Source organism: Pagrus pagrus (assembly GCF_965226575.1).
Source record: "Pagrus pagrus genome assembly, chromosome: 5".
In the NCBI taxonomy this organism is placed as follows: domain Eukaryota; kingdom Metazoa; phylum Chordata; class Actinopteri; order Spariformes; family Sparidae; genus Pagrus; species Pagrus pagrus.
Window position 1 is genome coordinate 32003489 of NC_140189.1, and position 18905 is coordinate 32022393.

At 39.9% G+C, this 18905-nt stretch overlaps 2 protein-coding genes across 3 annotated transcripts; both read left to right on the forward strand.

The window, feature by feature from the left end:
• Positions 1–5307: 5307 nt before the first annotated feature.
• Positions 5308–10010, forward strand: LOC311257387 (uncharacterized protein). Of its 2 annotated transcripts, XM_084352991.1 has the most exons (6): positions 5308–5378; positions 5529–5867; positions 5949–6296; positions 8249–8365; positions 8473–8522; positions 9145–10010. In XM_084352991.1, the coding sequence occupies exons 1-6, from the start codon at positions 5336–5338 to the stop codon at positions 9268–9270; spliced, it is 1023 nt and encodes a 340-aa protein (XP_084209117.1). In that variant the 5' UTR covers positions 5308–5335; the 3' UTR covers positions 9271–10010. The 2 variants fall into 2 exon arrangements, with proteins under 2 accessions (XP_084209117.1, XP_084209118.1); XM_084352992.1 differs by lacking the exon at positions 8249–8365.
• A 1135-nt stretch (positions 10011–11145) lies between these two features.
• On the forward strand, positions 11146–18184 carry LOC311256945 (uncharacterized protein; the record flags this gene model as incomplete). The annotated part of the gene is made up of 5 exons (XM_084352356.1): positions 11146–11192; positions 16654–16790; positions 16957–17310; positions 17407–17523; positions 18171–18184. 5 exons carry the CDS (start codon positions 11146–11148, stop codon positions 18182–18184), a joined length of 669 nt encoding a protein of 222 aa, XP_084208482.1.
• Positions 18185–18905: the final 721 nt, after the last annotated feature.

The following is an 18905-nucleotide window of genomic DNA, read 5'->3' on the forward strand; positions in this document are numbered from 1 at the left end:
CGCTCGGCGGTCTGTCGAAAAGCGCAGAAATGGCCAGCCACAGCCTACGTGTCACGGTTCCTGCTGCGTGTGGCTTTGCTTGTTGTTTCACAGGCACTGACATGCAAACACCCCACTGCTGTGAAGCTGAAGCGGTGACAGGCCTGTTGTTAGAACTTGTGACCAGAAACTATTTTCTTGTACGATAAAAATAAGTCGGTCACATTTTCTTACATACCCAAGGACTTCTTTTTGGTAGAGGAAGAGGGTGAATTGAGCCATGTCTTGTGCTGTTGTCAGAAAATAATGTGATTTTATAATATAATATATATAATATATAATAAGACATAAATTTAAATATATTTCAGATGAACTGCCCTGACACAAAATAAGCACATCTTGAGCACAAATACACAACAGTTTTTGTACAATTTACCTGGAATTTGTATTTTTCAAAGCACAGCAGTTGCACATGGGTTACTTCAGCCCAGCTCTGTTTATCTAACATGTAGGCAGCATCTCGCCTCTCTCTCAGTTCCTGCCTGCTCTGAAGTGGTAAAGCCTCAACGGACTTCTGCACAGTGAACTTTTATCATCAAAGCACAGCGTTGACTACCTGATGTGCTTTTAGGTGTGAGGAAGAGCAAGTGTCACAGGTCTACGTGTTCATTTCACACTCTATTTTAAAACACAGCCTCAACAGGAACATCATTTAAACCTTATATACACACAACATGTGAGCTTAAGTATTACTTTGGGAAGATTGTCTTCAAAATAGTTTTAAAAATTGGGTTTGGGTAACTACAGATCAACCTTTTTTGCTCAGATGGTGCTGTGGAAAAGCACTTGCCGACCACTTGCTTTCTTTTTTCATTTTGAGAATGCTTCTTGCAGACTGTTCTCACTCCAAACGTGACAAATTTGGCAGCTTGAACAGCGGGCGGATGCTTCGAACTATGACACTGTAGTTACCACAGCAGTGTCATCTCTGTTTCCAATCTTTGGGCTAAGCGAAGCTAACCGCTTGCTGCTGTAGCTTCATGTTTATCGTACAAACATGAGAGGGTAATCGATATTCTCATCCAACTCTTGGCAAGAACGCAAAGAAACATTTACTCAAAATGATTTTTGTCGCCAAAACTTTGTGTTAAAATTTCTTTTGAAGTTTAAATGGCCTTGTTGACAACCTTGAGGTTTTGAAGCAGTTCATTTCAAAACCCATTTTAATGTCCCAGGAGCTTTGGAACGTAGTCATGAGAAGGTGGGCATTTCCCTGCTTTGATGATGAGCTGAACTCAAAACTGTACGTCTGTGAGACTCACTTGTGACATGTGTCACGATCACAGGATGGTCAGTTCAACCAAGTGTCTGGGTTGTCATTTCTGGTGTCGCCTCTCTAGCGTAGTGGTGTAAAGAGAAAAAAAGTCCACTTCAGGAAGTGGTCGGGGTGGTTGGTTGGGTCAAACACAGGACTTCCACCCAGAAACTTGAAATTTGAGTTGTGTGTGTGTGTCAGGGTTGACTTGTTTTTAATGTTAAGTTACGTCAGCACTTGTGTATTTATTTCAAACTTCATCAAGTATTTTGGGGGCCTAAAGTTCACCAAACAGCTGTTTCACAGCATCAGCAATCCCAAACTCATAGTGAACTGTTTGTCAGCAAGCTTTATTTTGAAAGTGTAGCCCTGCATGTGCAAAGCTGACACTAGAAGGGTGAGTAAAGCATCATAGTTTGAAGCTCAGGGCCACTGACCAAGCTGCCATATTTGATGAGCTGGGAGTTTGAACATGTCGCTGCATTGTCACAATTGTTTGTTGGTAGGAAGCCAGTGAGGGATCATGTTCCTGCCACTGAACATGCAACTTGCAGGTAGTACTTGCAAGGAGGGGGATGTAATCCAATAACTGTTGAGACATTTCAGTCTGGACCAACATGATGGACCGACCACCTGACAGACCAACATTACCATCCCTAGAGCCATGCTGCTAACGTAACAATTACTGATACTGCCAACTGAGCAAATTGATTTTTAATCACATAAAGGATTTGGTTTCTCTTGTAGGGTCTGCAAACTGTGGTAAATGTTACCTGTTTTTTAGCCGATGATGTATTATATAAAATATACGCCATGAACCACCAAACGGTCTTCCACATTGCTACAGTACATCAAAGTATGTGTCCCTCTCAGGACAATTTTTGCACTTGTGATGTGTTTTTTTACTCCCCGCTACCCTTTCTCACCTCTCAGAGAAGTCTGTGGTTTCTTCTGTCGACCTTTACTGTAAATGCTTGACAGCAGTGTTTGCTGCGGTGTGTGGCAGAGGTTAAGGTTTGCCGTTTCCTCGAATAAACGCTGCATGTTGTTTTCAACATTGATGTCTTCTGACACCTTGACTGGTCGGTGAAAGATCAGAACACCTTCCAACTCAAAGAGAAAAAATGAGAACAATGCAAAGGCCCCCTAATTCATATAAAATTCATAGTTATTAATATTATACCCCATTCCCTACACTAAATGTTCTCCTTATGCTTGGGGGTGGCGGCCTGATACATGTAGGTCTGAGTGGGTCTCTTGAGTGGAGTGACCATGGTCGCTGGGTTTGTGTACAGGTTTTCACCGGGTGCTCCGGTTCACCTATTAGCATTCGCTTTAAAAAACAAAACGCGTAAATAACAATCTAGAGAATTGAACAGTTGGACAGTTGGACCCCTGAGCCATCCATGGAGGGGATATCTCTCTTTGAGCCGCGATGTTCTCTGGATTTTTGTACGGGTTTTCTCCCGGTGCTCCGGTTCCGGTTAAAAAAAAAAACAGACTTAGTCTTACAGATGCTCGATCAGCTTGGGATCTTGGGAATTTGGAGGCCCGGTCAGCACCTTGGGCCCTTTACTGTGTTCCTCGAGCTGTTCCTGAGCAGTGTTTGTGATGTGTCAGGGCACGTTGTCCTGCTGGGGGGCCACTGCCATCAGCTAGTGTTGTTGTGATGAGGGGGTGTACTTGGTCCACAACAGTGTTTGGATGGGTTGTGCGTGTCAAGTGGCATTCACATGAATGCCAGCACAAAAGGTTTCCCAGCAGAACATCGCATTGTGATGAGATGATAAATGTTATTCACGTCACCTGTCAGTGGTTTTAATGTTGTGGCTGATCGGTGTATAAGCAAGAACAACAAAAACAGAACAAAATACAAGAAATGTACATTCTACTAGAATATATCCATATGTACAGTGTAATAAATAATGCTACAGTTGAAAATAACTGGGTTATTGCACATTGTTTGTCTTAATTATTGCATATTAGGGAGAAACAAAGTGTCCAGAGTCCTCCTATTGACTCAGTGTCTGACACTCAGAGTGAGGAGATGAACTGTTTGATAGCCACAGGCAGGAATGACTTCCTGTGGCGCTTTGTGGTGCATCTTGGTGGGATCAGTCTAGCACTGAATGTACTCCTGTGGCTGACCACCATGTCATGGAGTGGATGGGAGCCATTGTCCAAGATGACATGTAACTTGGACAGCATCCTCCTCTCTGACACCACCGTCAGAGAGTCCAGCTCTACTCCCACAACGTCACTGGCCTTGCGGATCAGTCTGTTCAGTCTTTTGGCGTCCGCTACCCTCAGCCTGCTGCCCCAGCACACAACAGCATTGAAGATAGCACTGGCCACCACAGACTCATAAAACATCCTGAGCATAGTCGGGCAGATGTTGAAGGACCTCAGCCGTCTCAGAAAATAAAGACAACTCTGACCCTTCCTGTAGAGGTGTTTAGTGTTCTTTATCCAGGCCAGTTTATTTTCAATGTGGACCCCCAGGTACTTAAAACCCTCCACAATGTCCACACTGACCCCCTGGATGGAAACAGGGGTCAACGGCACCTTGGTCCTCCTCAGGTCCACAGCCAGTTCCTTGGTCTTTGTCACAAGATTTAAAGTTTGAGTTTTTGAGTTTAATGATAATCTGGAGAACTAGAAGTTTTTGCGGAAACGGTTTTGTCATATGATCCCACTCGCCAATGCTTGTCTGAAAACAGAAAAAGGGTAGAAAAAGTCCTTTGTCAAGGTGAATCTAATTTTAACTGCTTCAGAGACTTTTTCCTGGTTAAATCGATATCATTGCACCATCATTTATAAACTGAGCAAATGTTTTTGTGTGTAAAATCTTAAAGGTGCACTTTGTAGTTTAGGGGAAGGAATTTTAATTATAAGAGAAATATCTTCTTTGATTAATTTTTTTTAATGCTTAAACAAACTAAAAAAACAAACTCTCTTCTTTCATGACTGAATAAACAAATCGATCTTAAAGGACAAAAGAATTTCATACTGGTTAACTTTGTTTATATGTGGCGGGCCCTGCCACCTTTCTGGCTTCAAACAGTGTTCTGGGGACTTTATTTTCCTCTGAGAACAGCTTGGAAAAAATTCACATTTCTAAGTTTGTATTATTACCTCATAAATATTGTAAATATTACAATTCTGAGTTTGAATTTACTCTCCAAAAAGTACATAGTGACGCTTTAATCTAAAAAGATAAATGCAGTGGAGTGACAAGTATAATAAAATGAATAAGTAACTCTTATAGTAAAGTAAAGTAAGTCTTAAGTCCAGTACTTGAGTTGATGGGGTTAGTTGACTCCACGGGATCGGCTAAAACTTGAGAGGCGTTTAGAGGAAGGGCGGGGGGCATTACTCTAAACCTCAGATACTTTCCACCAGGCAACTACGAGCTCCACTACATCACACTCAAAACAAAACTACTTGTGAAATATAACTCTCATGTGGAATCACTATCAGTACTGTAAACCTCCTGAATCTGAATCTATCTTTAATTTATAACAGTTATCACTTTGCTGCCTTTGCTTTGATACTACTCGATTACTGTACGATGAGTAAACGTTATCCATCAATAATGGAAAGTGACACATGCAGAAATCTCTGGTGTCTACAACAACTCTACGTTAAATCTAATTTCTGTTATTGATGTAGTTGAGTTAGATCTGATCATGAAGAAACTAAAACACACTTTTAAAGTACAGTTACACTTTTAAAGTGTAATTATGTATGATTGTACAACTGTAAACGTTTATATAATCAAATATATATGTTTCAGTATTTCAGTGGTGAGAATATTACTTTAGAATCGGCAGCTAATCTATCTTTAAAAAGAAAAACGACAAACTGTGCAGCTTTTACTCAAAATGGGTCACTGGTGTGCAGAATTTCACAGGAAGTGCATTTTCTATGTTTCAGCCAATCAGTATGATTTGTCCTTTGTAAACCTTTATCACCTTGTGACAAAATCTTCCATTCAAGCTGGATGACATCAGTTGTGCAAGAGAAGGTGGCTGCACCACAATGATCGGAAGACTGGCTGCTTTGATTCTGCTCTGTACTCTGTGTAAGTGCACTGCCTGTCTACTATGACATGATAGTTTGTGTTAGAGGGTAGTTAAAACATATAAGGCCATATAACATTTTAGATAAGTAATTTGTACTTTCATTAGTTTTGTCTTGTTTAACTCTGATATTGTCTTTCTTTTTCCTGTAGCTCACACCGTAGACGTTCCTCCTCAGATCCCTCTGACTGTGGCTGAACTTGGTGATAATCTGACTCTCACATGTCCAGTCGCTGGGCATGAAACTGGGCTGTTTTACTGGTATAAGATGAGGTTTGGATATATGGTCCAAACTGTTTTAGCAGGAAGTCTTTACAAAATATCACTTCAAGGACAATTTAACAACTCTAGATTCACACTCACACAAGTGGATGCTCTGTATTTTCTTAAAATCACAAATGTGACCAAAGAAGATGAAGCAACATACCTCTGTCAGTCAGGAGCAGCCTACACAATGAGATTTACACAGGGCACAGTTCTGGTTGTGAATGGTAAGTAAGTTAATTTTATTGTGTTTGTTCAATATCTAAACAGTCCAATCATTAATTCCTGCCTTTTTGTGAATCACACAGATCCTAAAAACAATCAGAAATCTATCTACGTGCAGCAAAGTCCGGTGACAGCGTCAGTCGAGCCAGGCGCCTTGATTACTCTCCAGTGTTCACTTCTCTCCAAGAACAAAGACAACAGCGTCCAGTGTCCAGGTGAACCCAGTGTGTACTGGTTCAGAGCTGGATCAGGAGGATCTCCTCCAAACATCATTTACCCTCACAGAAACGGCAGCTGTGACCAAAAGGAAAGGAGCTGCGTCTACAGTCTGTCCAAAACTATACAGAGCACCGCTGACAATGGGACCTACTACTGTGCTGTTGTCACATGTGGAGAGATCCTGTTTGGTGGAGGAACCAAAGTGGAGACAAGTATGTTTAAATTCTTATTTGCCCTCTTTATTAAGTGTAATGCTGATGCTTTTCTACGTACAATGATGAAAACAGAAAGACAAAAAAAAATTATGCGCATTAAAATTTATCTGGCCTGTTTTTCTTGTAAAATGAATACTGGGTAGTTTTATCTCTTCAGGCCTCTGAAAGTCATTCCAATCAACTTAAGGGAAATCACAGCAAATCAATTGATTTTATCTGCAAAATGTTCATGCAACATGAGGTGGACGTGTAGTGTAGCACTTATGCAATGCATCTGTATGGCAGTCCTTTCGTGGTTAGGGTTAGGCTGCGTCTGCTGCTCTTCCTCTCTTTGTTCTTCTTGTTTGCTTGTGTCTGACTGTTTTCTCTCCATTTCCTGCGGTGCTCTCTGTCCCATCGAGTCCGCTTCCTTTCTGCCGTTCATGCTCTCTTGTGCAGCTTATATGATCGTTTTCTTGATGTGACAGTGTATTGATACGTGGGGCACCTAAAATGCAATGTAATCCAACAGAAAAATGCTGCAGACAACAGTCTAAAAAAAGAAAAAAACCTGAGCAGGAAGTTTTTGACACATTCTGGGTAAAACCTGATAGGAGCTGCTTTAAATTGTCCAAGTTGTGCTGTTTTGAGTCCACTCTTGTGGTGGTTGTCATTCCCTTTTATATTAGTTTGATGGAAAAGAAGAGTACATGCAGGTTGAATGCACTGAATTGTCTTTTAGGAAACAAAACTAAAATGAAACAGAAAAACTGTGAGTCTACAGCCGTGCTAGCAGCTCTGTCAGGCTGTACAGTGATGCTTTCAGTTAAATGCATAAGCTAAAATGTAGGGTGTATCTGATATCGCTGAGTTAAACAAAATACTTGGTTAGGTGTAGAGAACAAAAATACTTGGTTAGGTTTAGGGAACAAAAATACTTGGTTAGGTTTAGGGAACAAAAATACTTGGTTAGGTTTGGGGAACAAAAATACGTGGTTAGGTTTGGGGAACAAAAATACTTGATTAGGTTTAGGGAACAAAAATACGTGGTTAGGTTTAGGGAACAAAAATACTTGGCTAGGTTTAGGGAACAAAAATGCGTGGATAGGTTTAGGGAACAAAAATATTTGGTTAGGTTTAGGGAACAAATATACTTGGTTGGGTTTAAGAAACAAAAATACATGGTTGGGTTTAGGGAACAAAAATATGTGGTTGGGTTTAAGTAACAAAAATACTTGGTTGGGTTTAGGGAACAAAAATATGTGGTTGGGTTTAAGTAACAAAAATACTTGGTTGGGTTTAGGGAACAAAAATATGTGGTTGGGTTTAGGGAACATAAATACGTGGTTGGGTTTAGGGAACAAAAATACTTAGTTAGGTTTAAGGAACAAAAATACGGGGATAGGTTTAGGGAACAAAAATACTTGGTTGGGTCAAAACAGACTTTCACAATGTTAAACATGCGTTAGAAAAGATAACTTCACCCATGTGTGTTTTTAGAGTCTTTTTCCCTGAGTAGCAAAGCTTTTTCAGGAACAACATGGTGATATCAGCTTGTGCCTAATGTAGCATTTTTTACATGCTTACAGTGCTAGCATGCGGATGTTTAACATGTACAACATTTACCATGTTCAGTTGAGGGTAATGGGAATGTCATTATCATCACAGTTTGGCACAATTGTGAAGGTGCTACATATAACTTTAATGGATCTCCAAAGTTAAGACAGTTCATCCTGAAGGTATCATGAATATCTGTGAATATCTGCACCACATTTCATGGCAGTCCATCCGATAGTTGTTGAGACATTCCACCCAAAACTTGGAAGTCGGTGTCGTGACTCCCAGGTTGAGAACCAATGTTGAAGACAACTGCTAGTTTATAATTAATAGTCAACAATACCCCCCCCCCCCCACCACCACCACTGAATTTCATTTAAGTGTCTCTTTGGGATTTTTCTTTTTCATTCCAGGACAAGAAGTTTGCCCACATGTCATTGCACTTGGGATACTGTCGGCCTGCTGTGTGATTGTGGTTGTTGTTGTAATTATCTCCAGAACTCAAAAGCCAGTTTGTAAACGCTGCAAAGGTAGGTTCATCATCACGTGTGTGTATTATTTAATGTCTTAACCAAGTCAGGTACTAACATCGATATTTCTTATCTTTGTTGCCATTAATGTCTTGATTTCATTTCAGCTTCCAATCGTGCTGAACATGACCGAACACTTCAGGATCAACCAAATGTGGTAAATGTGATTTAAATATAATCTAAGGAATGACTAAAATTGAATCATTATACCTTTATGGTTATTCCACATTGGATGCATGTCATGACCAACCAATCACCAGAATAAATATTGGCCTTGTACCTTTCTGCAAACCACAGATATGTCGCACCTTTAAGTTTTTTGGGTTTTTTTTACGTTAATTTTCAATTTTATGTTGTGACAAAGCTGTGCTTATGGTCTGGTTAGGTTTAGGCACAAAACCCACTCGGTTAGCGTCAGAAAAAGATAATTTTTTGGCTTACCTGGTTGGCTGGAAAATGTCCCGACGTCGTGTCAAACAAACAGTGGTTTCCTGCTGACAAATGTTGAAACGCTGTAGCCGCTCGTTAAAAATATCCATTGGTTTCGAGCAGTCACCACCATCCCCTCCACCACAACAGTTTGGTTAGGTTTAGGGACAAGTTAAGTTTAGGAGAAATGTTCCCTCACCAGTCTGCATTATTGTGAACTCAAATGATTTAACACTTTGGTGTTTGGATCCTTTAACGTACATTGGATACGACAGCTTTTAAAGGTTTAATATCAGTACAGTCCAGTATTAATTGGGCGTGACATTACAGCTCTAACATATCATTTCCAGGATGGTGAAGCGGTGGCACTGAACTATGTAGCGCTGGATTTCCCTTCAAGAAAAAGAGAGAGATGGATGAATAACAGGGACTCGTCACTGGACTGCATGTACGCTGGCATGAGCGACTGTCAGTGAAGAGCTGCCCACATGAAGAATGAACATGTCAACTAATGATCAGGTGATGACAGAAGTAATATTCTGATTCTGATGTACCATGTAGTCCATATTTATTCCTGCTTTATTTTATTTTATTATTATTTTGTTCGTCAGATAATTAAATAATTATGATTGTAAGAAAAGCGTTGACTCCCGGTAAACAGAAAATTACATTTTCTCTGTTCTCTGTTCAACATGTTGTGAATATTTACTCATCATTTATTTTGTTTGATAAGGACGAGTGGTGTACAATTAAAAACGTTTTTCTTTTTTTCAGTGCGTGTGGTAGAAATGCAAAACACTTTTCACATGTATGTATTTAATGAGAGAATTAACAAAAACTAAACCAAAGTTTGTTTGTTAGCTGGACTACATTACTCTTGTACCATTTCTAAACCAAAATTAGCGTTTACATGCAGGTTATTTAATGCTCGTAAATCCCTCTTTCCCTTCGCCCGCAGACGAGTTTGCCTTTCTGTTGTTTTTCTGGTGTCTCATGTTTGACATCACAAACATGGGTCAGTGTCATGGTCCGAGGTTTTAGTTTAGTTGATTTCCTGTTTTCTGTTGAAAGTTATATCATGTGTTACTTTCCACTTCCTGTCTTTGTCTGTTTTCCCGCCCTTTTTTTCTGTGTACACCAGTGTTTCAGTGGTTTGACCTTTACTGTTTAGTTGTATTGATTTTTCTTGTTGCCTTTATGTCACCAGCTTTTTCTGTTACTTGTATTTTGGATTTTTTTAAATTTAACTTGCATATTAAAGCTCAGTAATGTGGTTCAACCTGCCTGCCTCTGTGTCCTTTTTTTGATGAACTGTGACAGCCAGTGACAATGTTATGGTGGTTACTTTTTAAAACTTTAAAACCCAAACTTAACACCATCTGAACAACCTTTGAGAGCTGTTGAGCAGAGGCGGATGGAAAAGTATCCAGGCCAACATTAAGCATCGCAGTGTATCTCAAATGCACTGCTCAATGACTTTGTAAAAGTAGATCACATGATTACCTTTTACTCACAAATATGTTTCACTCCATTCAGCATTAATCCACTCTGTTATTGCACAATGATACATCCTCTCATCTTCTTTAATTGTTTTCAGGTTGCTAAAAGTGTTATCATTATTTACCTCCGATCATGATTGAGAAAACCAAGGTGCATACTCTGCTGTGTGTACTGCCACTCTTCATCAGGCAAAAAACATGCGACTGTCGCAGGTTCACCATGACTAGCTGTGGTCACTGGAAGCAGCGTATGTGAATCAAATTAAACATACACTGCTTGAAATAACAGTTAGTGCATAATGTGGAAAAACTGTGATGCAAATTCTTAGATAAGAAAAATAAGATATCACTTACATCCTCGATAAGAACACGCAGTGTCCCCCATAAGAGGATCATCTTCACATTGTCTGTTGTGAGACTTGGTGGTTTCGAGTGAGTGAAAAGTCTGACCATCAAATGCATCTGATTGGTTAATCGCAGAGTAGATTCAAAAGTGTACTTCCTGTCACATTGGTCGCATCCTGGCCTTTGTTCACTTTGACACACTTCGCCTCACGTGCCTTTCAATGAGTGTTTTTTTCTTCTTTGTGTTTGAACTTTAAACAGCTATTGCTATGGTCACTAGTGCTGCCTGTGGCTCTACTGCAAAAAAAAAATGTGTGTAATGCAGCACGTCCTGTATTACAGGAGGGACGATTCATAGCCTCGATATTATACAACCCATGACACTGCGTCCTTTTAGAAGAGCTGAGAGCTGCCCTGAACCAGTGATCCCTCCTTTAATGAATGAGTTACTGCTGATTACCCAGGTATAAAGGTAGCACACACTCAAATCTTCAGGATAGAGTTGACATGAGGTCCCGTCCTGACTGTGAGGTGGCCAGGCAACCAGTGGAGAGGTGAGTGCTTCCTAAACCAAGAAAGACTCTGGGACATTCACCCCCTACAAACATTATCTGTCATTTTTATAATAATATAAATAGCAAATTGGTGGTTTTAGAAAGACGAAGGCTGTCTTTTTCCTCTATGCTAAGCTAACTAGGTTCTGATTGTACTCTTATATTGAATTAATAGATATGAGGGCAGTATCGCTCTTCATCCGGTGCACGGTAAGAAAACGAATATGAGTATATCCCACAGAGTCAAACTTTTGCTTTAAAGGGATAGTTCGGGTCTTTTGATGTGGGGTTGTAGGAGGTACTTATCCCTATAGTCAGTGTGAGCTGCAGTAGATGACTGTCAGCATTTTTGGCGCTTTATGTTGCCGATAAAAAGCCTCTACCTTTGGCACTACATTCACTGAACCGTACAACATCCGTATTACCACGAACAAGCGGATGTTAAAAACAGTGTCATCTACTGCAGGGAACACACTCTCTCAGGGATAAGTATCTCACACAACCCCACATCACAAGACCTGAACCATCACTTTACAATTCAGACCTAAGTTTGCTATGAAAGGTTAAGTTTAGTGGTTGAAGAGAGTTTTGTTTGTAAGAATGTGTCTTGTCGGTTGTAGAGACTTTTATAAGATAACAAGTTTTCACTTCTACAGCTGCACAAACAACAACAAATGCACAAAGTCTTATTTTTAATAAAGCCATTGAAAGAGGGTTAATATTTCTATGAACACAACATGTTGAACCTGCAAATGAACTATTTAATATGCGTTTAGATGCCTTATGTATGCATGCTCACTCTCAAAGGATTACAGGGGGATTTATTACAGAGACTCTAGTTTGATGGACTCTCAGTCCTACAAACTGAAGCCAGAGGTTTCAATACACTTTAATCTGAGAATACACACTTTCTTCGGTCTTCAACTCTTTCTTCTTTCTTCCTCTTGTAGCTTTCCTCCCAGCGAAATTCAGCGCAGCGTAGTTTAGATCCCGTCCACCATCAGTCTGCGCAGCAAATATAAAGCTCATTATAGTGCAATCATGTTCGTGTTCTGTGCTGCTGGGAATTTCTTTAATCGATAAACTGGTATCATCACTTACAGTATCATGTACCGCCTGGCGCGAGCTGTCAGGTCTTGCTTGTGAAGAGACGCTTTCTCTTCCTGACGATGAATGAGAACAGGGATATTAACCTGACACTTAAACTGATGAACAAGTTTTCATTAAAAAATAGAAACATATACATAATTACCTTTAACTTGTTCACATTTTGGTCTTTTAGTCCGGCGACAGATGAAGACAATATTTCCAATCAGAGAAAGGACCAAGCAGATTATTGCTATCACCAGAGCAATACATTCAGCACTCATTCTTCGCTCTAGACAACAAAGAGAAAGACTTACCAGTCATGATGTTATTAAAATGTTATGAATACCAGTATTAAATACAGAATCGTACCAGTTTCCACTTGAGCTCCATTTCCAAACAGGATCTCTCCACATGTGGCCACAGCACAGTAGTAAGTTCCAGCATCAGAGGAGCTGACGTTCGTAGAGAAGTGATAAACGCAGCTTTTCTGAGTGTCAGATCTGTCTTCACATTCATCACGTCTGTTTCCATCAGTGTAGAGGATGTTTGGATGAGATTTATCTGATCCGACTCTGAACCAGAACACACTGTGATCCCCTGGACATGTTTTATTCTCAGAGTCAGAGAGGAATGAACACTGGAGAGTCTTCAAGTCTCCTGGACGGACTGGATCAGAGGCTGTCGGCTGCTGAACAACAGTGTAGGTCGATGTCCTCTGAGTGTTTCCTGCACATTTTAAGCAGTTAAATAAAGCGTAAGCAGGACATATAATGATTTGATATAATACTAAACAGAAATGATAACAAATGAGTGTTCCAGAAGTGGTTAATATGCCTCTTAATACCCTTAAACAATGTTTAGTTATTTGAGAAAAATATATTGTTAGGAAACATTAACACTGCGTAGCTTTAAGTAGCTAAAGTGAATGTTTATATCGAAAAATCAGATCACATAATTACCTTTCAATGACAAATAGGTCCCACTCCAAGTGATCTTTGCCCATTCCATGACTGCACAGTGATACATCCCCTCGTCTTCTTCAGTTGTCTTAAAAATGGTCAGATAGCTGATATTCATATGAACTTTCAGATCCAGTCTAGAGGCAGAATACTCTGGTCCGAACACGGGGTTTGTTTTTTTCCGATGTGACACAATTAGCTTCAGATTATCTCCGACACTCTGCTTGTACCAGTGAAATTGTCTTAGGTTCAACTCGTAATCAGGCAAAACACACGTGAAGGTTGCAGATCCACCGAGTTGAGCGGTGGTCACTGGAGTCAGCGAATCTGGGTGAAATCAAAATGTACAGTTCATTAAACAGGAAATAATAATTACTGTGGTAACTATGTAAAGAACATATGATAATCATACACCTAGACTGCCTGCAGATACTTAAATGAAAAAAATATCATCATTATAAATCACTTACATCCCTGATGAAGGAGAAGCAGTGTCACACCGAACACGATCATCTTGACATTATCTCTTGTTTGGAGACTTCTCGGTTATTCTGTGAGTGAAGGTGGTGACATGGTCCTGATAGGTCAGACCATCAAAGGCTTCTGATTGGCTAAAATACTGCACTTCCTGCCTCTGGGGTGTTATCCTGCTCTATGTGGAGCATATTACCTCTCAGTCTTTTCCATTCACTAACTAAATCTACCTAAACTATTTGATTCATATAGATTCACGTTTTTTCTTCAACATTTGTTCATCTTCACTCAGTCTTTTGACTCTTTTTTCCTTTCTGGATTTGGTGTTGAGAAATAGTATTATTCTACAGGGGGCACTAAGTAACAGCACTGACATGGGGGATATTGTTGCTTGTGGCATGTTTATTGTTTATGCATGTTTAAGGCAAAGAAACAAGTGGCACGAAATAAACTATAGAATAGTATATTGAGAATATCTCTCAGGCTGAGGAGCACGAGGTGAACTGGGCTTTTCAGCAGACGCTGATTGTCAATGCGCTGCAGGTGAGAGTTGACATCAGTCACGCAAGGGGAGTGGTAGCCCCGCCCAGCCGCTCACAGCACCTCTGAAACAACAAACGCACACAAAGCGAACACCAAAAACACAGAGAAAAAACCACAAACAGGTCCAAACTACAACATACAATCTGTAGTGCGACATGACATCCTCTGTCCTTTGACCCTCGGTTTAAGTAAGGAACCGTAAGAAACCTCCAAATGAACTGTCACAGTGTCTGACAATATATTGCAATTATCATGACGTGGGGGAAAAAAAAATCATGATAATCCATTTTGTAGTCACTCAATTTCACTCAAAACCACAGCTGCATCTGTGAACCTCATGGTGGCACTAGAGGTAAAGTCAGGAGATCACCAAAGTCAGTAGGATTCATCACGTACAATATCATGTACTGTTTGGCTCATGTCTTGCTTGTGAAGAGGCGCTTTCTCTTTCTTCGCAAGAAAACTACTCGTTTAGGAAAACATCACGGTTTGGGTTAAAATACCTACGTCACTTCTGTAACTTCAGCTACAAACTAACCTACGCTAGATGACAAACTTATATTACTCTATGCACGTGACCTCACTGAACTATCTTAACGTGACTTAAATTAGTGACCGATTGCTTCTGGTTTCAGAGTGGACATGAACAGGTCCTCCTCCTTACATCGACTTTTCGCTCTTTACCTCCTCCTTTGCTGTTGTCATAATTACTACGACCACAAGAGGTCGCCAACTAATAAAAATCTTAAATATGGGTTGTAATAAGCTGTTTTCATTGTATATAAATATGTTGAAATATGTTTTTTTCGCCTCTGCATATTATGGAATAAAAAGCCTCTGAAAGTTAATTGAATATTGAATTCCCGTCTGATGGCAGGACACATGTTGACAAATCTGCAGTTTCCAATCTGAGAGGAGGCGAAAATGGCCATTGTGCACGGCCGTTCACTGTATTCAGTGCACCATTGAACAGCCTCACAGAGCTGCTAGCTCGGCTGTACACTCTTGTATTGGTATTTTGCTGTGCAGGAGCAGTTGACCCTGCATTTATTATTTTGTCATTTTAGAGCTGAGTGTTGCTGACAGGTTGTTGATTGATTCAGGTCCATATCTAGACATTTAGTGCAAAGTTTTTGTATTCTACATATTGTGTTATAAATGTGCATAGCGACTGCCCCCTACAGGTTGAAACCTGGCTATTGCAGTTGAATTTAGCTATTAGCGGGCCTCGAGGCAGGTGACCGCTTTCGTCAGAGAGGAGTGTCAGCGAGGATGGGTGGTTGAGTAGTGATTGAGTAACAGCTCAGTCGCCAGGACAAAATGTTGACAGTTAATATTTCTGCTAACCACTGACACGTTCACACCATACTGACATTTCTAAAAGAACACATCACTTTCACATTACATTTTTACGGTATGACCCGAATTTCATATCAAGAGGTGGAAGTGATGAAAGTAGAGTTACAGGAGAGAAAGCTGCCAAGTCAGTGACCGCAGTTTGAAACTGCATTTCAACATTTGTGAGTGTGAAACCAGCAACCACCGGACAATTTCCAGTCTGTTTGTAGCATCAAGCTTCAAAAACTGGGACGATAGAGCCTTCTCCACTGCTGCACCCACCATCTTAGCAAAGCTGGGTGTCTTCAGCATCTCCAGCGGACAAATTATCGCTACTATGTTAAATAAGAGTGTGTTGGTGTGTGTGTGTGTGTGTATTATGTGTTTATGTCAGTGTGGTGGTGGACAACTTCAGCTGCAGGAGGCAGCATGATGCAGTGGAAAAAATCTTTATTAACATCAAATAGCGAGTGCGTGAGAGAGAAAGGTAACATGCTCCACATAGAGCAGGACACGACCCGTGTGGCAGGAAATGCACTTTGAATGTATATTCTGTGATAACCAATCAGAAGCATTAGATGGTCTGAGCGTCTTGACCACGTCACCACCTTCACTCTGAAATACAAACAAGTTTCCGAATAAAGTCAGTGTCAAGATGATCGTGTTCTGCGTTACACTGCTTCTCCTTCATCAAGGATGTAAGTGCTGTCGAATCATGACCATTATATTTTCTCATTTAAGTATCTGTATGTAAACTAGATGTAGAGTATGGTGTTAGTGTGATTATCTTTTATCTTATTTCTGTTTTTACATTATACTCTAATTGTCATTTACTGATTCATCCATTGTACGTTTTAATTTCATTTAGATGCACTGGTTCCAGTGACCACAGCTCAACTTGGTGAACCTGTGACCTTCACATGTCTTCTGCCTTTCCATGAGTTGGGCAGTAAACCTCTTTACTGGTACAAGCAGAGTGTCGGAGATGATCTGAGATTAATTATAACATTTATTACACATATTGACCCTGTGTACGGACCAGAGTTTTCTGCCTCTAGATTGGATCTGAAAGTTGAGAAGAATGTTAGTAATCTGACCATTTTGAGAACAACTGAAGAAGACGAGGGAATGTATCACTGTGCAGTCACAGAGTGGACTGAGATTTTTTGGAGTGGAACCTATTTGTCATTAAAAGGTAATTATGTGATCTGTTTTTTAAAATGTTTTGGAGTCACTTCAACCACTTTCAGCTTCATTGTGTTAATGTTCTTTAACTTAACTGACTTACTGTCAGTAAATGTGTTATGCTCTGATTAATTTGAACTTTAAACATGCATCTAACACAGTTTTGCATCACACAGGAAACACTCAGAGGACATCGACCTACACTGTTGTTCAGCAGCCGACAGCCTCTGGTCCAGTCCGTCCAGGAGACTTGAAGGCTCTCCAGTGTTCAGTCCTCTCTGACTCTGAGAATAAAACGTGTCCAGGGGATCACAGTGTGTTCTGGTTCAGAGTCGGATCAGATAAATCTCATCCTAACATCCTCTACACTGATGGAACCAGACGTGATGAATGTGAAGACAGATCTGACACTCAGAAAAGCTGCGTTTATCACTTCTCTAAGAACGTCAGCTCCTCTGATGCTGGAACTTACTACTGTGCTGTGGCCACATGTGGAGAGATCCTGTTTGGAAATGCTCAAGTGGAAACTGGTACGATTCTGAGTTCAGTACTGGAGATCACATTCATGACATGTTAATGACATAATTCTTTATACGTTATTTTCTTTGTTGTCTCGACAAAAACAGTGAGTCCTGAATGTATTGCTCTGGTGATAGCAATAATCTGCTTGGTCATTTCTCTGATTGGAAATATTGTTTTCATCTGTCGCCGAACTTCAAGATCAATATGTGAACAAGTTAAAGGTAAGTGTTGTTGACTGAATCTACAATTTTGGTACTCCAATTGTATGACTTTAAAAGCTCTTATAATGTAGGAAGATTACCATCACACAAACATTTCAGTAAATATGTCATTTTTCACATTATTAATTAACGTATCACCGAACATGCAGCACGATTTCAGTCACCAAATTGCTGTTTTTTCCTCGTACATTACACAATCTCAGTAATGAAAGAAGATTTCCAACTTTATTCATTTTCAATATTGATTGAAATGTGTTGAATCAGTGGAGGATCCTTATGGAAAATCTGATTTAGAACAAAATGTTCTTGTTCTTATTGAATGTCAGGAATAGAAGGCATACCTTCACAAGCAAGAAATGACAACTTGAGCCAACCAGTACCTGATATTGTAAGTACTGCTATTTTATAAACATAATTACCAGCAGCTCTGCATAAAAACATAACTACACTGTCTAAAGAGCCTTTTATCTGCTGCACAGATGGAAGGTGGAGATGATCTGAACTATGCTGCGTTGCATTTAACTGGACGGAAAGCTACAAGAGGACGTATGAAGAAAGAGTTGAAGACTGAAGAAAGTGTGTATTCTCAAGTTAGATGCTGAATGTGAAAGTGTGTCCATGAAATCGTGTGAATCGTTGGTTTACAGTACTGGCTGACTGACAGCGTAAATAAATAACTTGGCTTCCCTTCAAACTATAATGAGAATGAGGTGTTTCATGATAAACCATCCTGCAGCACATGCTCTTTATATTTTAATGCTTGTATATTGATCATTGCATTATATTATGTGTTTGCATTTACTGGCCCTAGCTGACTTAAGTCAAGAAATAATACACACAAACTTTAACAGAGCTATTAAAGTCTATAACTTTTTCATTAAATATCTTTCAAACAGTTTGATTTGTGCTTTTATTGTATTAGTTGAAAGAATTGATCTTTTGTATTTGAAATCTGAGAATTAAAACAAATTGATCAAAAGCTTTGTGAGTGTTAAATGTTGATGTTCAACAGGCCTGGTTACATCAGGGAACATAACGTCAGACCAAACGTAGCAAGTGTGGCCACAGATCACAGGTAGGGGCAAATCTAGTCTGGGAGAGCAAAACTTAAATCCACATGTTAACTGAAATTGAGCAGCGTGCAAGCAATGTAATGGGAGGCAATACAACTGGTCTTCTCAGGCATTACTGGTTGCAATGGATATTGCTCCAATCATACTAGCTTTAGTGGAACAATGGATCCCAAGGAAAGACTTCATAAATAATATATATAATACCACACAACCAAAACAAACATGAAGTAGTAACGTAGAGGAACTTTCAGTTTTAACTTGTCTGTGGTTTTGTAAAAACATACTTAGCTCACAATTATTATGTGCTTC